Source organism: Ochlerotatus camptorhynchus, unplaced genomic scaffold (assembly GCF_037179485.1).
Source record: "Ochlerotatus camptorhynchus isolate MF236.1 unplaced genomic scaffold, CSIRO-AGI_Acam_v1.1 ptg000070l, whole genome shotgun sequence".
Lineage (NCBI taxonomy): Eukaryota > Metazoa > Arthropoda > Insecta > Diptera > Culicidae > Ochlerotatus > Ochlerotatus camptorhynchus.
In genome coordinates, this window is record NW_027040560.1 from 7,703,141 (window position 1) to 7,723,401 (window position 20,261).

The 20,261-nt window shown below is 38.7% G+C and overlaps 1 protein-coding gene across 1 annotated transcript; it reads left to right on the forward strand.

The window, feature by feature from the left end:
- Positions 1–2,253: 2,253 nt before the first annotated feature.
- Positions 2,254–19,641, forward strand: LOC135697398 (serine protease grass-like). Its single transcript, XM_065217013.1, has 4 exons — positions 2,254–2,672; positions 18,345–18,789; positions 18,852–19,063; positions 19,132–19,641. The coding sequence occupies exons 1-4, from the start codon at positions 2,594–2,596 to the stop codon at positions 19,545–19,547; spliced, it is 1,152 nt and encodes a 383-aa protein (XP_065073085.1). The 5' UTR covers positions 2,254–2,593; the 3' UTR covers positions 19,548–19,641.
- The last annotated feature ends 620 nt before the right edge of the window (positions 19,642–20,261 follow it).

Genomic DNA, 20,261 nt, shown 5'->3' on the forward strand with positions numbered 1-20,261 from the left:
GCTTTGTCACTATATAGGCGAGGAGGTCGCGGGGGGGAAAATGCGGTTTTAGAGCAAATTGTAAACAAACTCGGTCGCTGTCCCATACAAAAATCCAACATGGCTGAATCAAGAATTTGACACATTAGAACACCTATATGTAGACAGCTTGGTTTGTATGAGGAGTATGTATTGAGCTTGTCACTCGTCAATCTACTCTACTCTTCGCTATCTTGCCTACTGCTTTCTGGGGAATCCCAGCGATTTTCGAAAAACACACTGCCCCGCACTGTTCGGTTACCGTTTTGCGGTTGTCAGTGATAACTACTATGATTATGCACGGAAAAACGAGTTTATGCATTGATGACTATTTTTTAACCACTTTTGGGAGCTTGTTCGAGCTGTCATAGAGTGGTTGAAATTTATAGCAAAAAAGTGTATACAATTTAGACATTTCCAGAGAAAACCATTTTGTAAAATAAGTGTCTAAATTTTATTCACCAGTGGCTGAAAAAAAACTTGGCAGCAATTATTTTCCGAAACCGCAGCGGCCATCATTCATCAACTTTTCGCAGGTAGATAGATTGTTTATATTATTATTATACAATTTAAAACTAACTTATAGTTTTGTTTTCATTTCCAGAGTGCGGTGAGAACTCCAAGATGAAGTCATCATCGTCTAGTGAGCACCAGAAATTGCGGCTTCCTTCGCAATCAAGTGCCGGAACGAAAATAAAGTTTTCTTCCGATTCTGTTTCCGACTTTGGAAACAGGACAGAATGTGTGGGATCAGGCCAAAGAGATGGTCGATGATAATAGTAAGTATATCTAACAAGGTACATTGTTTTGTTATTTCAAAACTTTTGATTCCCACTACATAGGGCTTCAAACGGCAGCACAATGATCCGGATGGAGTTCGCCGGGCAATGGAACGGGAAGGTCGACGAAAGGATCGCGAAAACAAGGAAACATCCGATTCCGGATTGTGCTAAGGTGTTCCGTGATCGGACTACACTGCTTTGTACGCAATTAGGATAGATTCACCAGGAGCAGCATGTTCCCAACATTGAATCACCACCAAGGGCAGAAACAACGCCACCACAGCAGAGTATCTTCCTGACCATTGCCAACCATTGCCGATATGAACAGCCTCGCGAATCACATGATGGATTCTGCGTTGAAACCAAGGGGACCAGCCGGCAGCAGAAGAACGGAGTATTCCCCGGTCACCGTGTACAAGGTCACTAAGGCGGTGGACCAAACAGCAACACAAACCAGAATCTTGAAATAAACGTTACTTTTTATTGGATTTTATTCGATTGTAATTTATAATAATATATGTTTAAAATAAACGAAATCAGCCATTAAAATTCCTTCCAGTGCATACAATCTAACCACTTTTGAGAATAACGTCTTTATTCATTAATGATTAAAATATAATCACTTTCGAGAAAAACGTGTTTATTCATCCGATGAGTAAACAGCGTTTATTCATTTTATGAATATGTGCGGGTTTTCTCGAAACTGGTTAAAGTTTAAACATTAATGCAACTTTTTTCTTAGCGTGTGGGTTTCCCTTCACGCAAACTTGAAAGTACCCATTAATGGTTGAAAAAGACCCATTTTGAAGAAAAATGGCTTAAATCATTAAAATTTTACCCATTAATGAGTATCTGTTACCCATTAATGAGTAATTGTTAATCATTAATGGGTAACAGATACTCATTAATGGGTAAAATTGTTTAATCATTAATGAGTTATGCTACTTTTCTTCATAATGGGTCTTTTTTACTCATTAATGAGTACTTTCAAGTTAGCGTGTTGTGGATTCGGAATTCGTCTTCTGTGCGCCTTGAATCATTTTGAGCTCTCTCTCTCTCTCACTCTCTTTGAGAGTTCGTTGTTGATCGGCTACACGATCAACTGATTCCTTTCGGCTGTCGAAAGGATTGCGGCATGCTTTGTGTTAAATCTAGAGGAAATTTTCAAATTATCCTATAAATCTCGCGTCACTTTTCAATGCGTCCTACCTACATCGATCGATTCGCTTCATCGACTTTCACTTTCGTTAACAACTCAGCAGCAGGAACATTATCAGTTATGTCTGACGTTTTGAGTGCTAGGTAATACCAACAGTAATACCTTCTTTTATCAATTGATGTAGCGAAAATAGCACGAAATATGTTAGCGTCAATTGCTCCTTTTTCTTAATTATGGCGATTTATTAAGAGCTATGGCCAGTACCGGAGAAGCTGTCATTATTGTTACAAAGACGGTGAATCGATGAGGGGAATCCCTACATAGTTGGTTTATAGGGTGTCTCGTAAATTCCCTGTAGAACCAAAAACCGTCTCCTCTATCCACGGACCGATGACCGATCACACATATGTATGCACAAACCGAAGAGACCTCTCCGGGTTCTCTTCGACGCAAGAAATAGCTTGACGACGATCGTGCCAACGATCGCGTATCAGTTCTTCGAGTGGTGTTCAAGTGCTCGGTCGCAAATATCTGTACCGCGACGCGTGAGTGAGGTGCAACTAGTTGGAAACTTGAAGAAATTGTCACCCGTTTGGAACTGGTCATCCGTGTGTAGTGCAGCTAGGAACTGAAAATGACGGCTGGACCATTTTCTCAAATCCTGATCTGTTCGATACTGATCTTGAGCCTCTACCGGGAAGGAGTGAAAGCTCGTACGTATACGATTAATGGATTTTGATTGCTTACTTGATTATCGAGTTTTAAACACCACGAGCAGATTATGACTTTAGGTTGCTTTTGTAGGAACTACTGTTCGCAAGAAGCAGAAGAGCAGAAGATAAATATATGACTGTGCTATAAATTTCGGACGGCGACGCATCACGAAGATGTTAAGGACGAAACCTTGACCTTTAGTCGAATGGTTGATGTTGATTGAGGTTGTTAATGTTCTTCGGGATTGTCAGAGCAGTAGAAACAAAGTAGTCTAAGTGCTACTCAAATTCCACCCATCTGCGAGCAGGATGCTGGGCACTGGGGGTTATCAATAATGGCTTCATGGTAAACAAACACGGGCAGAAACAATTCCGGTAATTTGATGACGCCGTATTTTGCAGTTCGTGTTGTGTCCGTGTGCCTTTGGCGATTCTTGAAATTGAAACTTGTGTATCAATCTTATGGTGAGCGATAATGGTAATTGAAACCCATGAAAATGATTTCTGCGACGTGCCGTTGAAACATGTTACGCTTAGACACTTTTAAGTGACCTGATCACCAGTTCACCGAAAAAATGAACTATTTTCAACTAAAAATCAATAGTGTCACTTTTTTCCCCAAATTGAAAAAAAAATCTGCTTAATCATTTAATTGTAGTCCTAAGAGTTGGTAATTGTTGCCATTTTTGCGAATGCGAGCAGTGATTACTAGGTTAGATGAGTCATCAAACTGGAATTTGAATTATCATTCAAACTTCATTCTATACATTAAACCAAATATCATTTATATACCTCGAATGAACAGTTTTTGGCAACACAACCCAAGTAACATTTTTGGTTTTATTATGAAGATGCACGAAACTTAGAATGGACTGGGAGACCACAACAAAACCGAAAATGTTGCACGCAAACATTTGTGTCTTCTTTGCGTTCTATAAAATTCATCGAACACTTTATTCAATTTGTGATTTCACTGGAGATGCCTCATGAATAATTATCCAGAAGGCAGTTGCAAACATTTTAGTGAAAAGGCACTGTATATCAAAGAAGAGCACTTCAACGCCAAATTACAAAGCGATCAGACGATTCGATTTGCATGAAATTTTGCATAATTGTTTGTTATGGGCAATCATTCACATTTGAGCAACCCTGCTCAATAGTTTAGTCGCACTATCTATTTAGGGGTAGAAAGAAAAGAAGAGCCACCGCAGCCAACTGAAGCTGGTACCCTTTGCAACCTTGTTGCATTTATAAATGCATTTTATGTTATATACTGGAATAAATTAATTTTTTATTAAATTGATGGATCGCATAAAATTTTGCGCCGGATCCAGTTCTTCTCCAAACTTAATATAATGTTATGCGGACCGCCCACTTTCACCACTCCGTTTTCTAATTTCTATACACTTCTTCCACTCACAATACCGATTCCATATACCAAACATCCACTACCATCATGATATTTGCTTTTTTCTTCCCTTCTGAACTCATCTTCAAAATTCCCTTTTCTCTCGCTCCCACTGTTATTCTACAACTTGGATACCGGACTTGGGGCATCATAGTCTAGTCAGTAAAGGCACGGTATTACCAAGCTGGAGGCGGCGGGTTCGATTCCCGGACCGGTCGAGAGGGAATCTTTCGGGTTGGAAATTTTCTCGACTTCCCTGGGCTTGCCACACAATATTCAAATTTATGCATTGGTATTGACATCGAAAGCTCTCAACCTTCTCCTTCTTCTCCTCCTCCTCCTCCAACTGTCATCGACGGAACGGGCAACACTCTGCCTCTCCTAAACAAACAAACAAAAAACGCTACTCAATGTTCCACTAAACAAACAAATGACCGAATCAACGCCACACGGCGAATGAGAACAACCCAAATTTGAGTTTAGTCAACTCATAAATCACATTAAGTGCAGGAACTCAGCGATGAGTAAATTTGCCTCATGTTTTTCCAGGGAAAAATTCCCGAATTTGAGAAAAGTAAATATTGGATTCATTCAGTCTATTGGTACTACTCCGAGACTGAATAAAAATTTTTCGTCAATTTCCTCATTTTTCGGCAGATTTTTTAGGTTTTCCACAGGAAACCATGAGACAAATTTACTCATCGCTGAGTTCCTGCACTTTTGGCGATTATGAGTGAACTAAACTCAAATTTGGGTCGTTCTCATTCGCCGTGCACGTTTTTCAATACCGAAAAATCACTAAAGCGAACCCCACACGTATCAATATATTGACGCAAAGTGGAATTATTGAAATTAATATTGATTATGTGAATACAGAAATATTGTTAATACCGATGTATTGACGTCAATATTGAATGTATTGACAATACGATTATTGTCAATGAAAGCAATCGTGTAGGGTCCACAGCTCAAATCGACCGCGGGCAGAGCCTACTATTTTTTTTATTTTTTTATTTTTTGCTATTCGACGTTTTAGCGCGGTGTGTTTTGCCTTCTTCTGTGAATGATGGATTTTCATAATCTTCTTCTTCACAATATATATAAAAATGAATTTCTGTCTGTCTGACCCTTATAGACTCGGAAACCAAATTTGGCATGTGGAGGTCATAGGGGGTATCCCCTTATATAAGAGGGGGAGGGGGCTACGTACAATATAGCATGCTTTTTTTAATCGGTGCATAAGCTCAAGCTAACATTAAATCCCGAGCAAGGCCGGGTACACTCAGCTAGTCTTCTATATTATTATGTATATAAAAATGAATTTCTGTTTGTCTGTCAGTCTGTCTGTCTATCTGTCTGTCTATCTTTCTGTCTGTCTGTCTATCTGTCTGACCCTTATAGACTCGGAAACTACTGAACCGATCTTTGTGAAAATTTGTATGCAGTGGTTTAGGGCCGAAAAAGGTTCTTATGATGGTTCGAGACCCCCCCCCTCTGTAAGGGGGGGGGGGGGGCTCCCATACAAATGAAACAGAAATTTTTGCATTACTCGAGAACTAATCAAGCAAATGGAACCAAATTTGGCATGTGGAGGTCAATAGGGGTATTTCCTTAGATAAGAGGAGGAGCATGCTTTTTTTAATCGGCGCATGAGCTCAAGCTCCCATTAAAATAAAACATAAATTTCTGCATTACTCGAGAACTAATCAAGCAAATGGAACCAAATTTGGCATGTGGAGGTCATAGGGGTTATCCCCTTAGATAAGAGGAGGAGGGGGCTACATACAGTATAGCATGCTTTTTTTAATCGGCGCATGAGCTCAAGCTAACATTGAATCCCGAGCAAGGCCGGGTACACTCAGCTAGTCTTCTATATTATTATATATATAAAAATGAATTTCTGTTTGTCTGTCAGTCTGTCTGTCTATCTGTCTGTCTGCCTGCCTGTCTGTCTGACCCTTATAGACTCGGAAACTACTGAACCGCTCTTCGTGAAAATTTGTATTCAGGGGTTTTTGGGGCCGAGAAAGGTTCTTATGATGGTTCGAGACACCTCCCACCTCTGTAAGGAGGGGAGGGGGGCTCCCATACAAATGAAACAGAAATTTTTGCATTACTCGAGAACTAATCAAGCAAATGGAACCAAATTTGGCATGTGGAGGTCAATAGGGGTATTTCCTTAGATAAGAGGAGGAGCATGCTTTTTTTAATCGGCGCATGAGCTCAAGCTAACATTGAATCCCGAGAAAGGCCGGGCACTAGCTGAGTAGCTGAGGTTCTACAAATGGTAAATAATTTGTTTACTGCTTCTTTTTGAAATATTCTTCGATCATCATTTTCTAAATGTATTGGTAAAATTCATTGGAAGTGCATGTCACCACGCCAAAACTGTCCATATTTCATAAATATCAACTGGATGGTGAGGAATGTTTAACCTTCTCTTTTCTTCCTTCGTTTCACTACAACAGCACGTCACACTACCTAGTCCACCCTGATGGTGGTAAGTTCCAACCGTTATCCTCGGATTAAATCCTGATCACGAATGTCAAGCTGTTATGGTGTCGTTGTCGATGTTAATCAATACGATCCTTAACAAACATTTGGCACATCCTTCAATCAGGACCGGTATGAAATGTTGATCCGAGTTGGAGCTTACCGCCATGAGAAGGAAAGCGAATTACAGGTTACGTGCACTGCTGCTATCTTTCCTGTTAGTGTTTAATCGAAGGCAACAAATCAAGAAGACTGGCAACTTTGCCAGAATCCAAGCGACAGACACAATGGCGCTGCGCTTGAGTGAAGGTGGAAGCAACGCATAGAAAAATGAGCAAATACTCAAACCCTTTTTCTGTAATCTTTGCTATCAAATTCGTTCGAAGCATTTACCTTTGAGCGGCAGATGACGCGATTGTACCTATCTCATAGCGTTCGTATGAGAAAATGGAAGAGTTGCCAGTCTTCTTGATTTGTTGTCTTCGGTTTAATTCAATCTTCTGTGACTTTTTTAATTGGACCTGTAAAATGTCTAAAATGGTCGTTTTTGTTTGATTTATTCTGTTTTTGATATTTATTCACTATTAAATACATCCACTCATCTATGTTAATGAGTCAAACATCGCAATTACTTGTTTCAATGAACTTAAAATCATTGCTAGAAGCAATGCTTCTGGCACCGCTGCTTCAAGGATAGTTTCACGATTGCTAGCAAAGCAGTAAAGTTGAATTGGTTTTGAGTTTTAAGTTTCGTGTATTCGATTGCGTGTAATTGTGCTATACTTCCAATAACACAAGTAAGTAAATACAGTGAATCTGTTTTACCCAGGAAATTTTCGATCTAAAATCATGAAAAACATGTTTTAAATTTTCGTATTAATAATGCATGAATGTATGTGTATACTAATGATGATAATTGAATGATATTTAAAAAAAGAAGAATACTAAATTACTATCCCTTTGTAGAACCTTAATATACATGACAAGTAGCAGAGGTCTGTTGTCCTGGGGGCAGGGTATGGCGAATTGCGTCAGACACTCCAGGCCAAGCCAAGAACTCAAGTTACAGTCATTTCAACACCAACAATTGAAAAGGCTTCAACTCCATTTTGTAAACAATCGTTGTAAGGCTATTTGTCTCGAACCGAAGTCCGCCAACGCAAACCAAAAAAAAATGACCAAGTAGGGGAAATTCTCCTCTACCCGATGGTGTTTTAGGATTGCGAATTTAGGTTTTGGTTTGTGAGAAAATTGCCTTACAAGGATTGTTTACAAAATGGAGTTGAGGCCTTTTCAATTGTTGGTCTTGATTTGTCAAATTGCAATTACATCGATATGTTGCATAGGGATGTAGATTTGGTTTTGATCTGAGGTTCGGCTCTGATTGGAAATGATTTAGGTAAAGTTTTAGTAATTGTTTAGACATTGGGCTGCTTTTTTGAATAACTTTTTGTCATAACATTGTGATTTGCATTTTAGTATTAGTAACGTAGACAAACGTGGATAGAAAGTTAGACATTTTAAGGTATGTACTTGAACAAAGCTGTTTTTATGTATAATATTTTTGAATGCAGTTTAAAGTAGTTCATTGTATCCGTTTCGTTGCACGGGTGTGTTTTTGTAACCAGCGGTGTGTAAGTGTGATTGTGATTTTCGTTGCCTACCGGGAGGCCGGTTCACCGTGTTCGGATGTTACGCTTTTGGCGTGTAGTTCTATCGAGAGTCTCGTCACCGTGTGCGAGTTTGAACATGGTCCGGTTGGTAAATTAGCTGGGGAAAGTGCTGATAATGTGTCCGCCGTGAGTTTTGGTGGTGAAGCTCAAGTGGAGGTGCCGGGCAAAGGTGTTAGACAAATGGTAAGTTACACATTCGATGTTGTCGTTGCCGTAGGCGCCGTCGTATTCCCCGTCGTATTCGCTGTCGTATTCGCCGTCGTAGTCGCCGTAGGCAGTACCGTTAGTATATTTAAAATTAACCATCAACGGCTGAAACTATATGAATTATCGCGTATTTCTGTTATTCATTACATACCAAGTGAAATTCGAGAACGTAATTTCATTTGAATAGCTTGTTTAACCAGGGCTTAAACAATCGTCACGTCGATCATAGCTTGTTATGATTGCCTGAACCATGCGTAAAGAGCAAATCAAAACATTGAACGTCACGTGAAAGTGGAACTTAATGAAGGCCTAAGTACTCTTTCGTAGCTTTTAGTTTAGGATTTGAAAGATTGTCGGTTGCAGTGGCTTGTTTACTGAGCAGAAAAACGCGGTCCCAGGTCCTTTCATATTAAACATGTATGGTAATATCACAGACGTAACTCTTTGAAAAAGTTTGTCTTGAAAACATAGTATCTCAAAACATAGGACCTCAGTAACGACACCTCGCGGGCTTCTCGCGGAAAACAAGCTTGCTCTCTTACTCGCAAACAATATTGCATAAAACTTCTATAGAATGTATAGAAACGTCAAAGTGATGCGATGCCAGCGCTGCGGCGAGTAGTTCGTGGAACTGATAATATTCAAATCAACCGTTAAATGCGTGAACGAAGATACACAATGAAGTGTTACGTCTGTTTGTCTGTGGTAATATCAACAATCAATACGAAACTAACGATTTTAAATTGGCTCACTACTTGACTAGCCTATTGGTCCCAAGCAAACGATTAACGTACCCCATTCTAGCTGAAATTCTAGTACTACACTATGTTTGTTTTCATTCGCTATGAAAGTTTGACATATAAAATGAGGGGTTAGTGGATTTTCCTATGTTTCGAGGGGTGAATCGATTAGCTTGGGACAAAAGAGAGTAACAGAGCTTAGCCAAAAAGTTGAGCGCGTTTCTTCGGGACCTTCTAGTCTTAGAGATACCTCTACCAACAATCAATACGAAACTAACGATTTTAAATTGGCTCACCACTTTAGTAGCCTATTGGTCCCAAGCAAACGATTAACGTACCCTATTCTAGTTGAAATTCTATTACTACACTATGTTTGTTTTGATTCGCTATGAAAGTTTGACAGATAACATCTGGGGTGTGTGGATTCATGTACAACATGCAGGGGTGAGTGAAATAGCTTCGGACTGCTTGGGACCGTTGTTCTGGTACTGAGTGAGCCAAAAATAATAATGATTTTCTTCGGGACCCAGTGGTCTTAGAGTTACCTCTATGCCTCTACGGTAATATCAACAATCAATACGAAACTAACGATTTTAAATTGGCTCACCACTTTAGTAGCCTATTGGTCCCAAGCAAACGATTAACGTACCCTATTCTAGTTGAAATTCTATTACTACACTATGTTTGTTTTGATTCGCTATGAAAGTTTGACAGATAACATCAGGGGTGTGTGGATTCATGCAGAACATGCAGGGGTGAGTGAAATAGCTTGGGACTGCTTGGGACCGTTGTTCTGGTACTGAGTGAGCCAAAAATAATAATGATTTTCTTCGGGACCCAGTAGTCTTAGAGATACCTCTACGGTAATATCGCTTGTTACAACAACCTGAGTAACAGTATAATGTGATATGAGGGGCTCGGTGGCCTTAGAGTAACCGTTTTTGCTTACTGAGCAGCAGACCGTGGCACGCTATGTCTGAAGGCACTTTTTTTGCAACATTCATGTACCTCATATTTTTCTTCACAAGATGTTAGCATTGATCCTAACAATCAAATCTGTGATAGTTTTAAAATATTTCATCTTGGGTTTTTAGAGAAAAAGTGTTTTGAAGTATACATAGTCGTTTACAAAGGCGTATACGAACTATTGATGATACAAAACTGTTACGGATCGAAACAAATTCAGCTGAAAATTATTCAAAATGGAACTAAAGTTGTCAAAATACTGGTAAAGTAAGATTCCCTTTCCGGTACCGTAAGATATTGTAGCTTTGTCATGATATCATAATGTTTAAATTAATAAAATAATTAAACAATTGTGCAGTCTATAAATTTACTTTTATTCAGCCATTCCATTGCAAAACGATATAGTGGTTCTTAAAATTTGGTAAAAAATTGTTATTTTATTCCTTATCGCAAAATATTTTTATTTTATTTTGTGTCATCAGGGTGGCCATTTCAACGTTAGAGTAGTCCAAAAATCGTTTATATATTATTTTATTTTTTAAATGCCTCTTTTTTTAAATTTTAACTTTTGAACTATTGGCTGATTTCAAAGATCAAAATATTAAATGAAAGGTTATTAAAAATTCGTGTAAAAAATGTTATTAAAAAACTGGGATTTTATATTGAAAACATTGATTCCTGGTCTTCCTGCGACGTTTACAAAAATAACCTTGAATAGTTTTTTGCCTGCTTTTGGCGACAAAGTGGTTTTCACTACATGCATGGCGTTTCATAGAAGAAAGCTGCGTTAGACATAATTTGCAAATTTTTATGAATTTCTTTTTTTCTGCGGTGATTTTTTGTAACAAATATCTACAAACTCGCACATCTTTGACTGTCGAGTTTGGTTTGAACTTCTTGTTAACATCTTTCTTCTGGATATTTGTGAACCGCAATTTTCATAAACTGCTCCCTTTTCTATACCGGTAAACGGCAATGTAACATGCGTAAGTCGTATTCACGATATTTGTTTAGGTGGCGAACTCTCATTTTTACCCTGCTCATGCCCTCGATCATATTTCATAAGGGAAGCGTAAAAGAGAAAGAGATATCACAAGAAATTATTTCTACTATACCTGTTTTCTAAGGCATAGAGTAGGAGTTGTTCAACCAACGACCCGATGAAACAGCTTATAGAAGTTACATTCAAATTCAAAGCCCTGTTTTTCTTTGATTTCCTTGAACTTCGATGAAATTCTTCAAACTTTCTTGATGTTCTTGACCGTCTCTGAGTTTGGCTTTTTTCCTGAAATACTCAGATATTTCTTAAAGTTCACAGTACTTTCCTAATGCTATTAAATTTTTCCTGTGGCTCACATACCATCCTAAAGTTTGCAGAGCATCATTGAAATCCATATAATGTTGCTATAGTTCACAGAACTCTCTTGAAGTTCGTTGAGCTTACCAGAACGACATTGAACTCCCCAGAAGCTCACAAAACGTCCCTGAAGTCGGCAGAATTTTCCTGTAGTTTATAGAGCTTCTCTGAAGATCGAAGCACATCTTTAAAGTTTTAATAATTTTCATGAAGTTTGTAGAACTTCCCTGAAGTTCAATGAACTTATCTGAAAGTTGTTGAATTTCTCTGCTTTATTGGAGGAATTTATTTAAAGTTTGCAGTGCTTTCCTAACATTCACTACAGTTCCCTATAGTTCATAGAATTTCCTAGAAGGTCGCTGAACCTTCCTGAAAATTTCTTTAGACAAAATATGGGAACTGCAATGAAGCTCTAGCAACTCTGTAGTAATTCAAGGTGAGGGCTACCTTAACTCACTGGGTAAGAGTAACTAACCTCATGTGAGTTTCATTCCTGTATTATCGGCATTATCGGTTAAACGATTTTTAAAAAATATCGTCATGATTGCCAGAATTTATTTTCGATCTCGCCGTTGAGTCAAACATATCTATTTATTTTTAAAAATCAAAGCAATTTTTTTTTTGATTTAGTGGTAAATGCAACCTTTGCCAGCTGCTGAGTACAAGACACAAAACTTTCGGATACCTACTATCTCCTTTATTTAACTCTGGTAAAAATCTTTCAACGATCGTCGCTACTAAAGTGGCTTCATTTATTTTATAGCGTCGCTTTTCGAAGCACGACAAGCGAGCTATCTATTTTCTTCATGAGATTTTTTTTAATTTTTCCAGATTTTCTACACGATACATTAATTAAAAAAAACACTCGAAATAGGACGAAAATCAACGCCTACTATGATTACGTGGCTGTCTCGGACTGTCCTGCTCGCTTCTTTCTCTTTTACTATTATGAGGGAAGAGAAATTAAACATGATATTGTGCTACGAACAAATATTAATTGGTTTATCACAAAGTTGACAAAATCAATATGGATCTTACTTGGGAGTCAAAGAAAATTTCTTTAATGCCATTTGGATTAATGCAATCAGCTTTTGAACCATATTTGACTGCATTTGTATGCTGTTGTATGGTCAATAGGCCATATACGCCTTCATAATCAGCTTTGTAAACTTCAAAACACTTGTTCTCAAAAAACCCAAGATGAAATATTTTAAAACCATCACAGATTTGATTGTTAGAATCAATACTAACATCCTGTGAATTAAAAACTGAGGTACATGAATGTTGCAAAAAAAGTGCCTTCAGACATAGCGTGCGTGGGTTCAATCCCAAGCTCCTTCGCGTTATATGATCGTTAGGACATCAATTCAGCTTATCGTTTACCAAAACGAAACCTGCTGCAATCCCAACCCAACCCAATCTTACCCAATATCCCAGTGATTCCTCGTGGAAGTGCAGAGGTGTTCTCGGTTTCCATCAAAGCGAGTGTCACGTCAACACATTCCTACCCTTTCCTTTCATGACCTGTGTTCGGGCGCGGCCGGCGCTGGTATTGCCTAATTTGAGATGACCAGTTTTTACACATTGAAGATGATTGCTAGTCCCAAGCATCGTCTATTGGTTCTCTGTGTAATTACAGCTGATCTGGCAATAACAGAGTAGCAACCGTGGGCGGTCAATCATGCTCATACTCATAATATTTTTGAATGCAGTTTAAAGTAGGAGATTAGGAAGAACTATAACCAATTGGTGGAAAAAGTGGTAAATAACGTGATAAATACTTCCATGGATACTTATAACAATATTGACATTGCACAGTGGTCAAGAATGCAGATTTAGGTGGAATGATATGTTTTGAGCCTGAAATTGAAACTTTAGACTAAAAGTCCCTTCTACAAAGTAGTTCCTTATAGTGAGGCCCTCATTTTTATGACAATGAATTCTAGGGTGGTTCTTATTATCATTTAAATCAAAAATCTTACTTTTTTGTTTGAATAAATTAAGGTATGCATTCTTCGATAAAGTTATAGCTGAGCTAATTTCAAGCAACTTTGTAGGAAACAACTTTTTTGTATCTCTTAAATTGGCCGATTTAGAGCTATTTTCTTGAATTGAGTTAGGGTGGCGCTAAAAAACAGTTATTTTGCTCTAGTTTTTTTATTTCAAATATCTCAGCAAAGGTGTCTTCAAATGACTTTTAGATCTTTAGAAGGCGCAATTTTTTGCTGCAGAAAGCTTGTCAATATCTTTCGCCGATCAAGATTTATTGACGTTTTTATACTAAAAATGTGCACTTTTCAAATGTTAATATCTCTGGTTGGGGCAAACAAACTAAAAGTCTTTTTACGGCATTTGAAAGGGCGTATGTTATTCTCAATAATATTAAAAAATTGCAGGTATATTATTTTTTAAACTCGTATAAAATCAATTCGAATTTATTCAATTTTTTACAATATTTGGGTATATCTTTTTTATTAGAAGAGATACAGACAACAAATTTCGCTATAAAACATTCGTCTTAAAGAGTTTTAAAAGTTTCTAGAAGATGACTTTCATGAGAAATTTGAAATATTCTTAAAGTTGCTTGAAATTAGCTCAGCTATAACTTTGCCGAAGAATGTATACCTTTATATATTCAAACAAAAAAGTTATATTTTTGATTTAAATGATAATACGAACCACCCTAGAATTCATTGTCATAAAAATAAGGGCCTAACTTGAAACTAATGTTCTGCCCGACAACAACTCAGCAGCACGAGACTCCTTGAACTGTGTCTCAGAGTCGGCGCACTACTGGGCAAACTGGAGGGGCTACGCGGATGAAAAGGCACTCAAGCTTTCAATTAAACTAAAACACAACGCGGATCAATTTAAACACTGTATTTCCTTGATGACGATTATGACTACGACGACTGCAGACCAACGAGCGCTCGCTGTGGTTCCGGAAAGATCCTTAAAGGCCGATCTTGTCGGCAAGATGGCGGTACCACCGCTCGGTGAAATTCCGGTACAATTCCGACAATGGCAGACGAAGCGAGACTGACCGAACGTCGGCTGTAGTGCGATGGCGGGTTGGTTTTACCGGGCTGGTATAGTGGTTTGTGGAGATGGTTCCGATGCACAGGCGCTTCCTTCTGACGAAGCCGGTCGACGACGGCAAGGCCGCCCTCTGTCGAACCGGGAAGGGAAATTCTCCTTGGCGTTTAGGGCCTTCAGCCCGAGAACAATGTCCTTTACGGTTAGGTCAAGGTAACTCAATGTCACCTAGACCGTAGCGTGCAATGGCGGTCCTTGACTCGCCAACCAGAAAACCATTTGATTGGTTGAAAAGAAAGGTCCTGAATCAGCTGAATTGGTGATTTCCACTGCACCTTGATTCACTACTCGCACTGTTTTCTGTTAACATGTATTCCACAGACACTTCTGGTCTACACGCTCGCCTGAGATAAAGTGCACGATGGCCGTTCTCTAAGCATCGCAGAACCCTTCAGCTCATCACCCGTGACTCCGTGTCACCATTTTGCCGCGGCCATGCGCGCCTTATTCAGCAGTCGGCCGTTAAGCATGGGTGGGTTTCACCGCAAGTGTTACACAAGTTTATTTGAATGCTCGATCACATGGTGCATATTTAAAATATTGTATTGAACCTTTGTAACAGAACGGTTACAAACTATAAGGAACTACTTTGTAGAAGGGACTTTTAGTCTAAAGTTTCAATTTCAGGCTCAAAACATATAATTCCACCTAAATCTGCATTCTGGACCACAGTGCATTGACAAGAATATACACATTGAGAAAACACTCATAACAATGACCCTGACAAACGTAAAGAGATCGACAAAGACGGTTACACTGACTGACCCTTATTCTCATAAATTATCAAGAAGATTATGTCAGCTGATTTCGATAGCCCAATGTCACCATAGACTAATCCGTCCGGTGTAATCACTTGATTTTTATTTTAAACGTAGGCTATTATAAATTTCTCTACTGAAAATGCAAACCACACACGAGACATCCTAAACAAATTCCAAGTCTTAGTTCACAAAAAAAGTTAAGTTAAATTTTCTTCATTAGGGAGGTTTTCAGCCAGAGGCTGGTTCGCCTCCGAGAAAAAAAATCGAATTTATCTGAGACTCCGAACCTTGCAAAAAATTTCCATTTTGGCAATCTTAAAATTAGGACTTAATTTGGTATCATATTTTTTCGTTTTCTAAAATAATTATGTTTTAAAATTCATGGAGGTTGATCAGATTGTTTGACTAATTGCCAGAAACAATCGTGTTGTACACTGCAAATAAAATTCACGTAATATTCACCTGAAAAGGTACGTAAATATTTTCCATCGTACTTTTCAGGTGAATATTACGTGTTTTGGGAATGAAATGTTGTTTCAAGTGATTCATATGAAAAGCAAGTGATTTTCACGTAAATTTTATCGGACGTTCCGATGATCGTCAAATTAGCTTCACTTAATAGTTACGTGAATTGTTTAGTAATCGTCACTGGATTTTTTTAGTAATATTTATGTGAATTTGTGGTATGTTTCATGTGTTTTAATGCAGTGGTATTGCATTATATCATCTGGATTTTTTTTAAATAAATTTTAACTTATTTGTTGAATTTTTACTTTATTATAATCAACATAAAATTGTTCTTTTTAGTAACTATCGTGAGTATCAAACCTATTCTTAAATCTATACCCAGTGCAACAGGTTGTTGTTAGGTTGATCGTTCTGCATTTGTTTACTCCTCAATGCTCTATAATAATTGCTGCTTCTGAATAAAGTTAAAGTTGGTTATTGGTTTATTTAAAACATTAAGTTTGATCCTTACATTTATTTTTCTCCAACAACTGATGACTTCGAAAAGGACATCATGTCTCCAATAGACGTCTTTTTGTTGTAAGCACTCCTGTAGTTCGGCGATTAAGCTTGTGAGGACTGCTCAATCCGATTTTACGCTCTTCAATTTATTTTGGGTATTGAAAATCAGGATTCATATATTGATATTAATCAAACTTACGCTCATAAACATTAAAAATCCCCAATCTCGTAGTAACAAAAATCACCTATTTTCAACCGGCGCCATTTTGAACTAACAAATACGCAAAAACAGTTTTCACATCATGAGGCCACTTAAAATTTACGTGAACTTCACTTAACATTTATCTGTATAACACTTGAACTCCATCAGTGAATCTAGTGGAATTCATTACCATGCCATTGATATTTATGTGCAGCATGTAATTCTTATTGGATTTCTATTTTTGAAAGGTTACCTGATTTTTCAGGTGAAATTTACGTTTCTCGTTAGTTCAGTGATGAGAAAGACTATAAAGGGTGTCTCACATCAAATTGTATCACGGAAAAAAAAAAGCTGTAGAAATTACCCATTGGGTATTTTCTCTTGAAAATTTGGTCGGAATTAGTTTAGAGTGTATTGTGTGATTAAATGGTACCAAGGTGGCTACATATAGGTGTTCTAATGTGTCAAATTCGTGATTCAGCCATGTTGGATTTTTGTATGGGACAGCGACCGAGTTTGTTTACAATTTGCTCTAAAACCGCATTTTTCCCCCCCGCGACCTCCTCGCCTATATAGTGACAAAGCTGTATCACCATTTATATACCCACCATGAATGGTACAACGAAACGCTGAGCATTAAGCGGAAGGATAAATGCGGTCAGAATGGATGTTCTATTAGCGATCAGGATCACAAGCGTGTCGTGAAAGCGTTTAAGCGGAATATCAATGCTTCGGTCAGAGATGTGGCCTAAAAGTTGAATCTGGCCAAGTCTTTCTTTCAGAGAGCCAAGGACTGGGAGGGCTCAAAATCGTGACGAACGGCAAAATACGGTGGAGAAGTCACGGGCCGGGAAACTGTACACCCAGATGCTGACGAAGCCTCATTGTCTCATTATGAATGATGAGACTTACGTCAAGGTGGACTTCCGGCAGCATCCGGGGCTACTGTTCTTCACCGCTCAGCACAAGTTTGATATTCCGGAGGAAGTAAGGATGCAGAAACTTTCAAAGTTTGCCAAGAAATACATGATTTGGCATGCGATCTGCTCATGTGGCAAACAGAGTGCGCCCTTTGTGACTACCGCGACTGTAAGCGGGTAGATCTACCGAATAGTCTTCGAGATTTTAGTTATATTTAAGTGCGTTTAAAAAACGAATAACAGCTACTTACATTCTTTGTGTAGCGAATTGGCATTTTGACACACCTTTCTAAAAGATATAAGGATGCCGAAAATGAAAAAAAAACCGATTTTTTGAAACCCACCAACCCTTCTTTATGAAGGCTTCTTGTTATCGATTGGCTGAAATTTGATGCATTTAGAACAAAATTAATAATTTTATTCTGATGAGCATGGCATCGTAATTAATGTTTAATGCATTCTGAGTCAGCCTGAATTAAATGATGAATGGGAATTTCAAAACCCCAGACACATTTTATAATACCACTGATGAGTTTCTCGGAATTCTGGATGAAGAAGTTTGGTTGTGATTCAGACACTCACAGCAATAAGGTACTTCTTTTAAACCATTACTAGGATGAAATTTCTCATAATCTGCTCTCTGTTCAAAAGTTATATCCAATGCTTAAGGCCCAAGCGCAATGACGGCGGAAGCGGAACGGCAACGACAGCGGAAAAGTCCGATCTGAGTAAGCCTACTTGTCGGATTGAAAACTAGTTAGAATCAAATCGACTTCGGTTAGGCATCTTGATGTCATTAGTGACAATTGTCAAATTTTCCGTTTCCGGTCCGCTTCCGCCCACATTGCGCTTGGGCCTTTAGTATTGACCCACTCAACAGAAAGTGCCCCATGTACAACTCCAACCAAGCACCCCGGTTCGTGCGTCTTGATCGAACGGTGTCGAAACATCTACACCATAGTTAGCAATCCAACTCCACCGTCTACGGGCATTGCTAACTACATCAAAAGGGCTGCCTGCACGCTACCGGGAGTGACGCGTAGTATTTGCTGTCAGCCGGCAGAAGTTATCCCGGAGCCGCCTACGACAACGGCCAGCCCTGCTTTAGGCGCAAACTTTAATCTACTACCCAGAGACTGTGGCCTAAGAGTCGACGATAGGCTCGCTTACGGAAATATTACTAAAGTGTTTAGCTATCCCTGGATGGCTGTTCTACGGTACGATTACAATGGTGCAATCAAAGGTGGATGTAGTGGATCGCTGATCAACAAGCGGTACATCTTGACGGCTGCACATTGTATCGAGATGAGAAGTGCTATGGAAATGTAAGTTAAATGAAAACTACTTTGTTCAAAGAATTACTCATTGTATCATTTCCTTGTTCCAGACATAGCGTCGTACTCGGAGAACATACCAAGGGCCAAGACATTGATTGCAACATTTATCATAATAGCAAGGGTGAAGAAATCGAAAGGGACTGCGCTGGACCGATTGAGGAGTTCGGGATTGAATCGTTCGACGTTCACCAGGATTACAATCGACCGAAAGCCAGCAACGACATTGGATTGATTCGACTGGATAAAGATGTTACTATGAACGGTAAATATCATATGAAGCAAATCTTGTTTCTGGATATGTTTGTCAAACTTCGCATAATTTCGTTACAGATCACATAAAACCAATATGTTTACCCGTTACGGCGGATCTACAAAGAAAAGTGTTTGAAAACTATGTTGTTACTGGTTGGGGAACCACAGAAGCTCAAAAGGGGTCCAATATTTTGCTGGAGGCAGTTTTACGCCATGTGGACATATCCGAGTGTCAGCTGAAAATGAATGAAAACCGATTGAACGTTCGGCTTAGCGATAATCAAATGTGCGCTGGGGGTAAGAATAAGGTCGATTCCTGTAGAGGTGACTCTGGTGGACCACTTGGATTCAGTGCCAATTATAACGGTGCCCGATTCGTACAGTTCGGAATCGTTTCCTTCGGAGTGAGTGGCTGTGGGCAAAAGAGCGTACCCGGTGTATACTGTCGGGTGGCAGCCTATATGGATTGGATAGCGGAACACATTAAACCCTAATTTTGTAGTGATTATGACAGTCTGCACATGTGTTTAAAAACACTTTCGGTAGTTAGTAAAATCAGGTCTCGAGAAAACCAGATATAAAATTTCACCGGAATTAATGCGGGTTTTATTGCTGAAAGAAAGTTCATAGCCTACTGCTGTATTTACTTAGAGCAGCCGTACCAGTCGTTGCCATTTGCGGCACTATTTTTCTTACGCACAGTGTTTCCATTTTGGCTTAATCACTCCATACCGGTCGTTGCTATCAGAGTCATAATTTAAGTTACCGTTTTCCACACCGGCAAAACAAACTTTTGGCGTTTATTCAAAATAGCAGCCGTCTGATGCGTTGCTACCGGGTTGCTAAATTTATGAACTCATTACTTCCCAAGGTGCGGATTGCTATTTCCCCAATCTGAATAGCAACCCCCGGTACGCAAGTAGCGTTATGGTAGAGGTTGGTAAATGTGCCTTATTTACTCATTGGTACGGTTGCTCTTATAGTTGGTAGCATTGCATAAATACAACTCGAAACACTGAATAAAAGCTTCTTCCATGTTTGAATTGAGCAATTATAATTTTTTTGATCCGTTTAGAAAAAAAAAGTGCTTTTTAAGATTTGTGTAATCTCGTTCGAGGATTGAGGATATTTATAAAGTTACGTAAGGATTTTCCGAATTTTGAATATAGCTCATATATCAATTTTGGTGCAGTTTTTGCATTGACTTA

Coding starts and splice junctions, on each gene's coding strand:
- LOC135697398 (XM_065217013.1), top strand. CDS start 2,594: ATGACGGCTGGACCATTTTCTCAAATCCTGATCTGTTCGATACTGATC. Junction 2,673..18,344: donor CCGGGAAGGAGTGAAAGCTC/GTACGTATACGA, acceptor CCCACTCAACAG/AAAGTGCCCCATGTACAACT. Junction 18,790..18,851: donor ATGAGAAGTGCTATGGAAAT/GTAAGTTAAATG, acceptor TCCTTGTTCCAG/ACATAGCGTCGTACTCGGAG.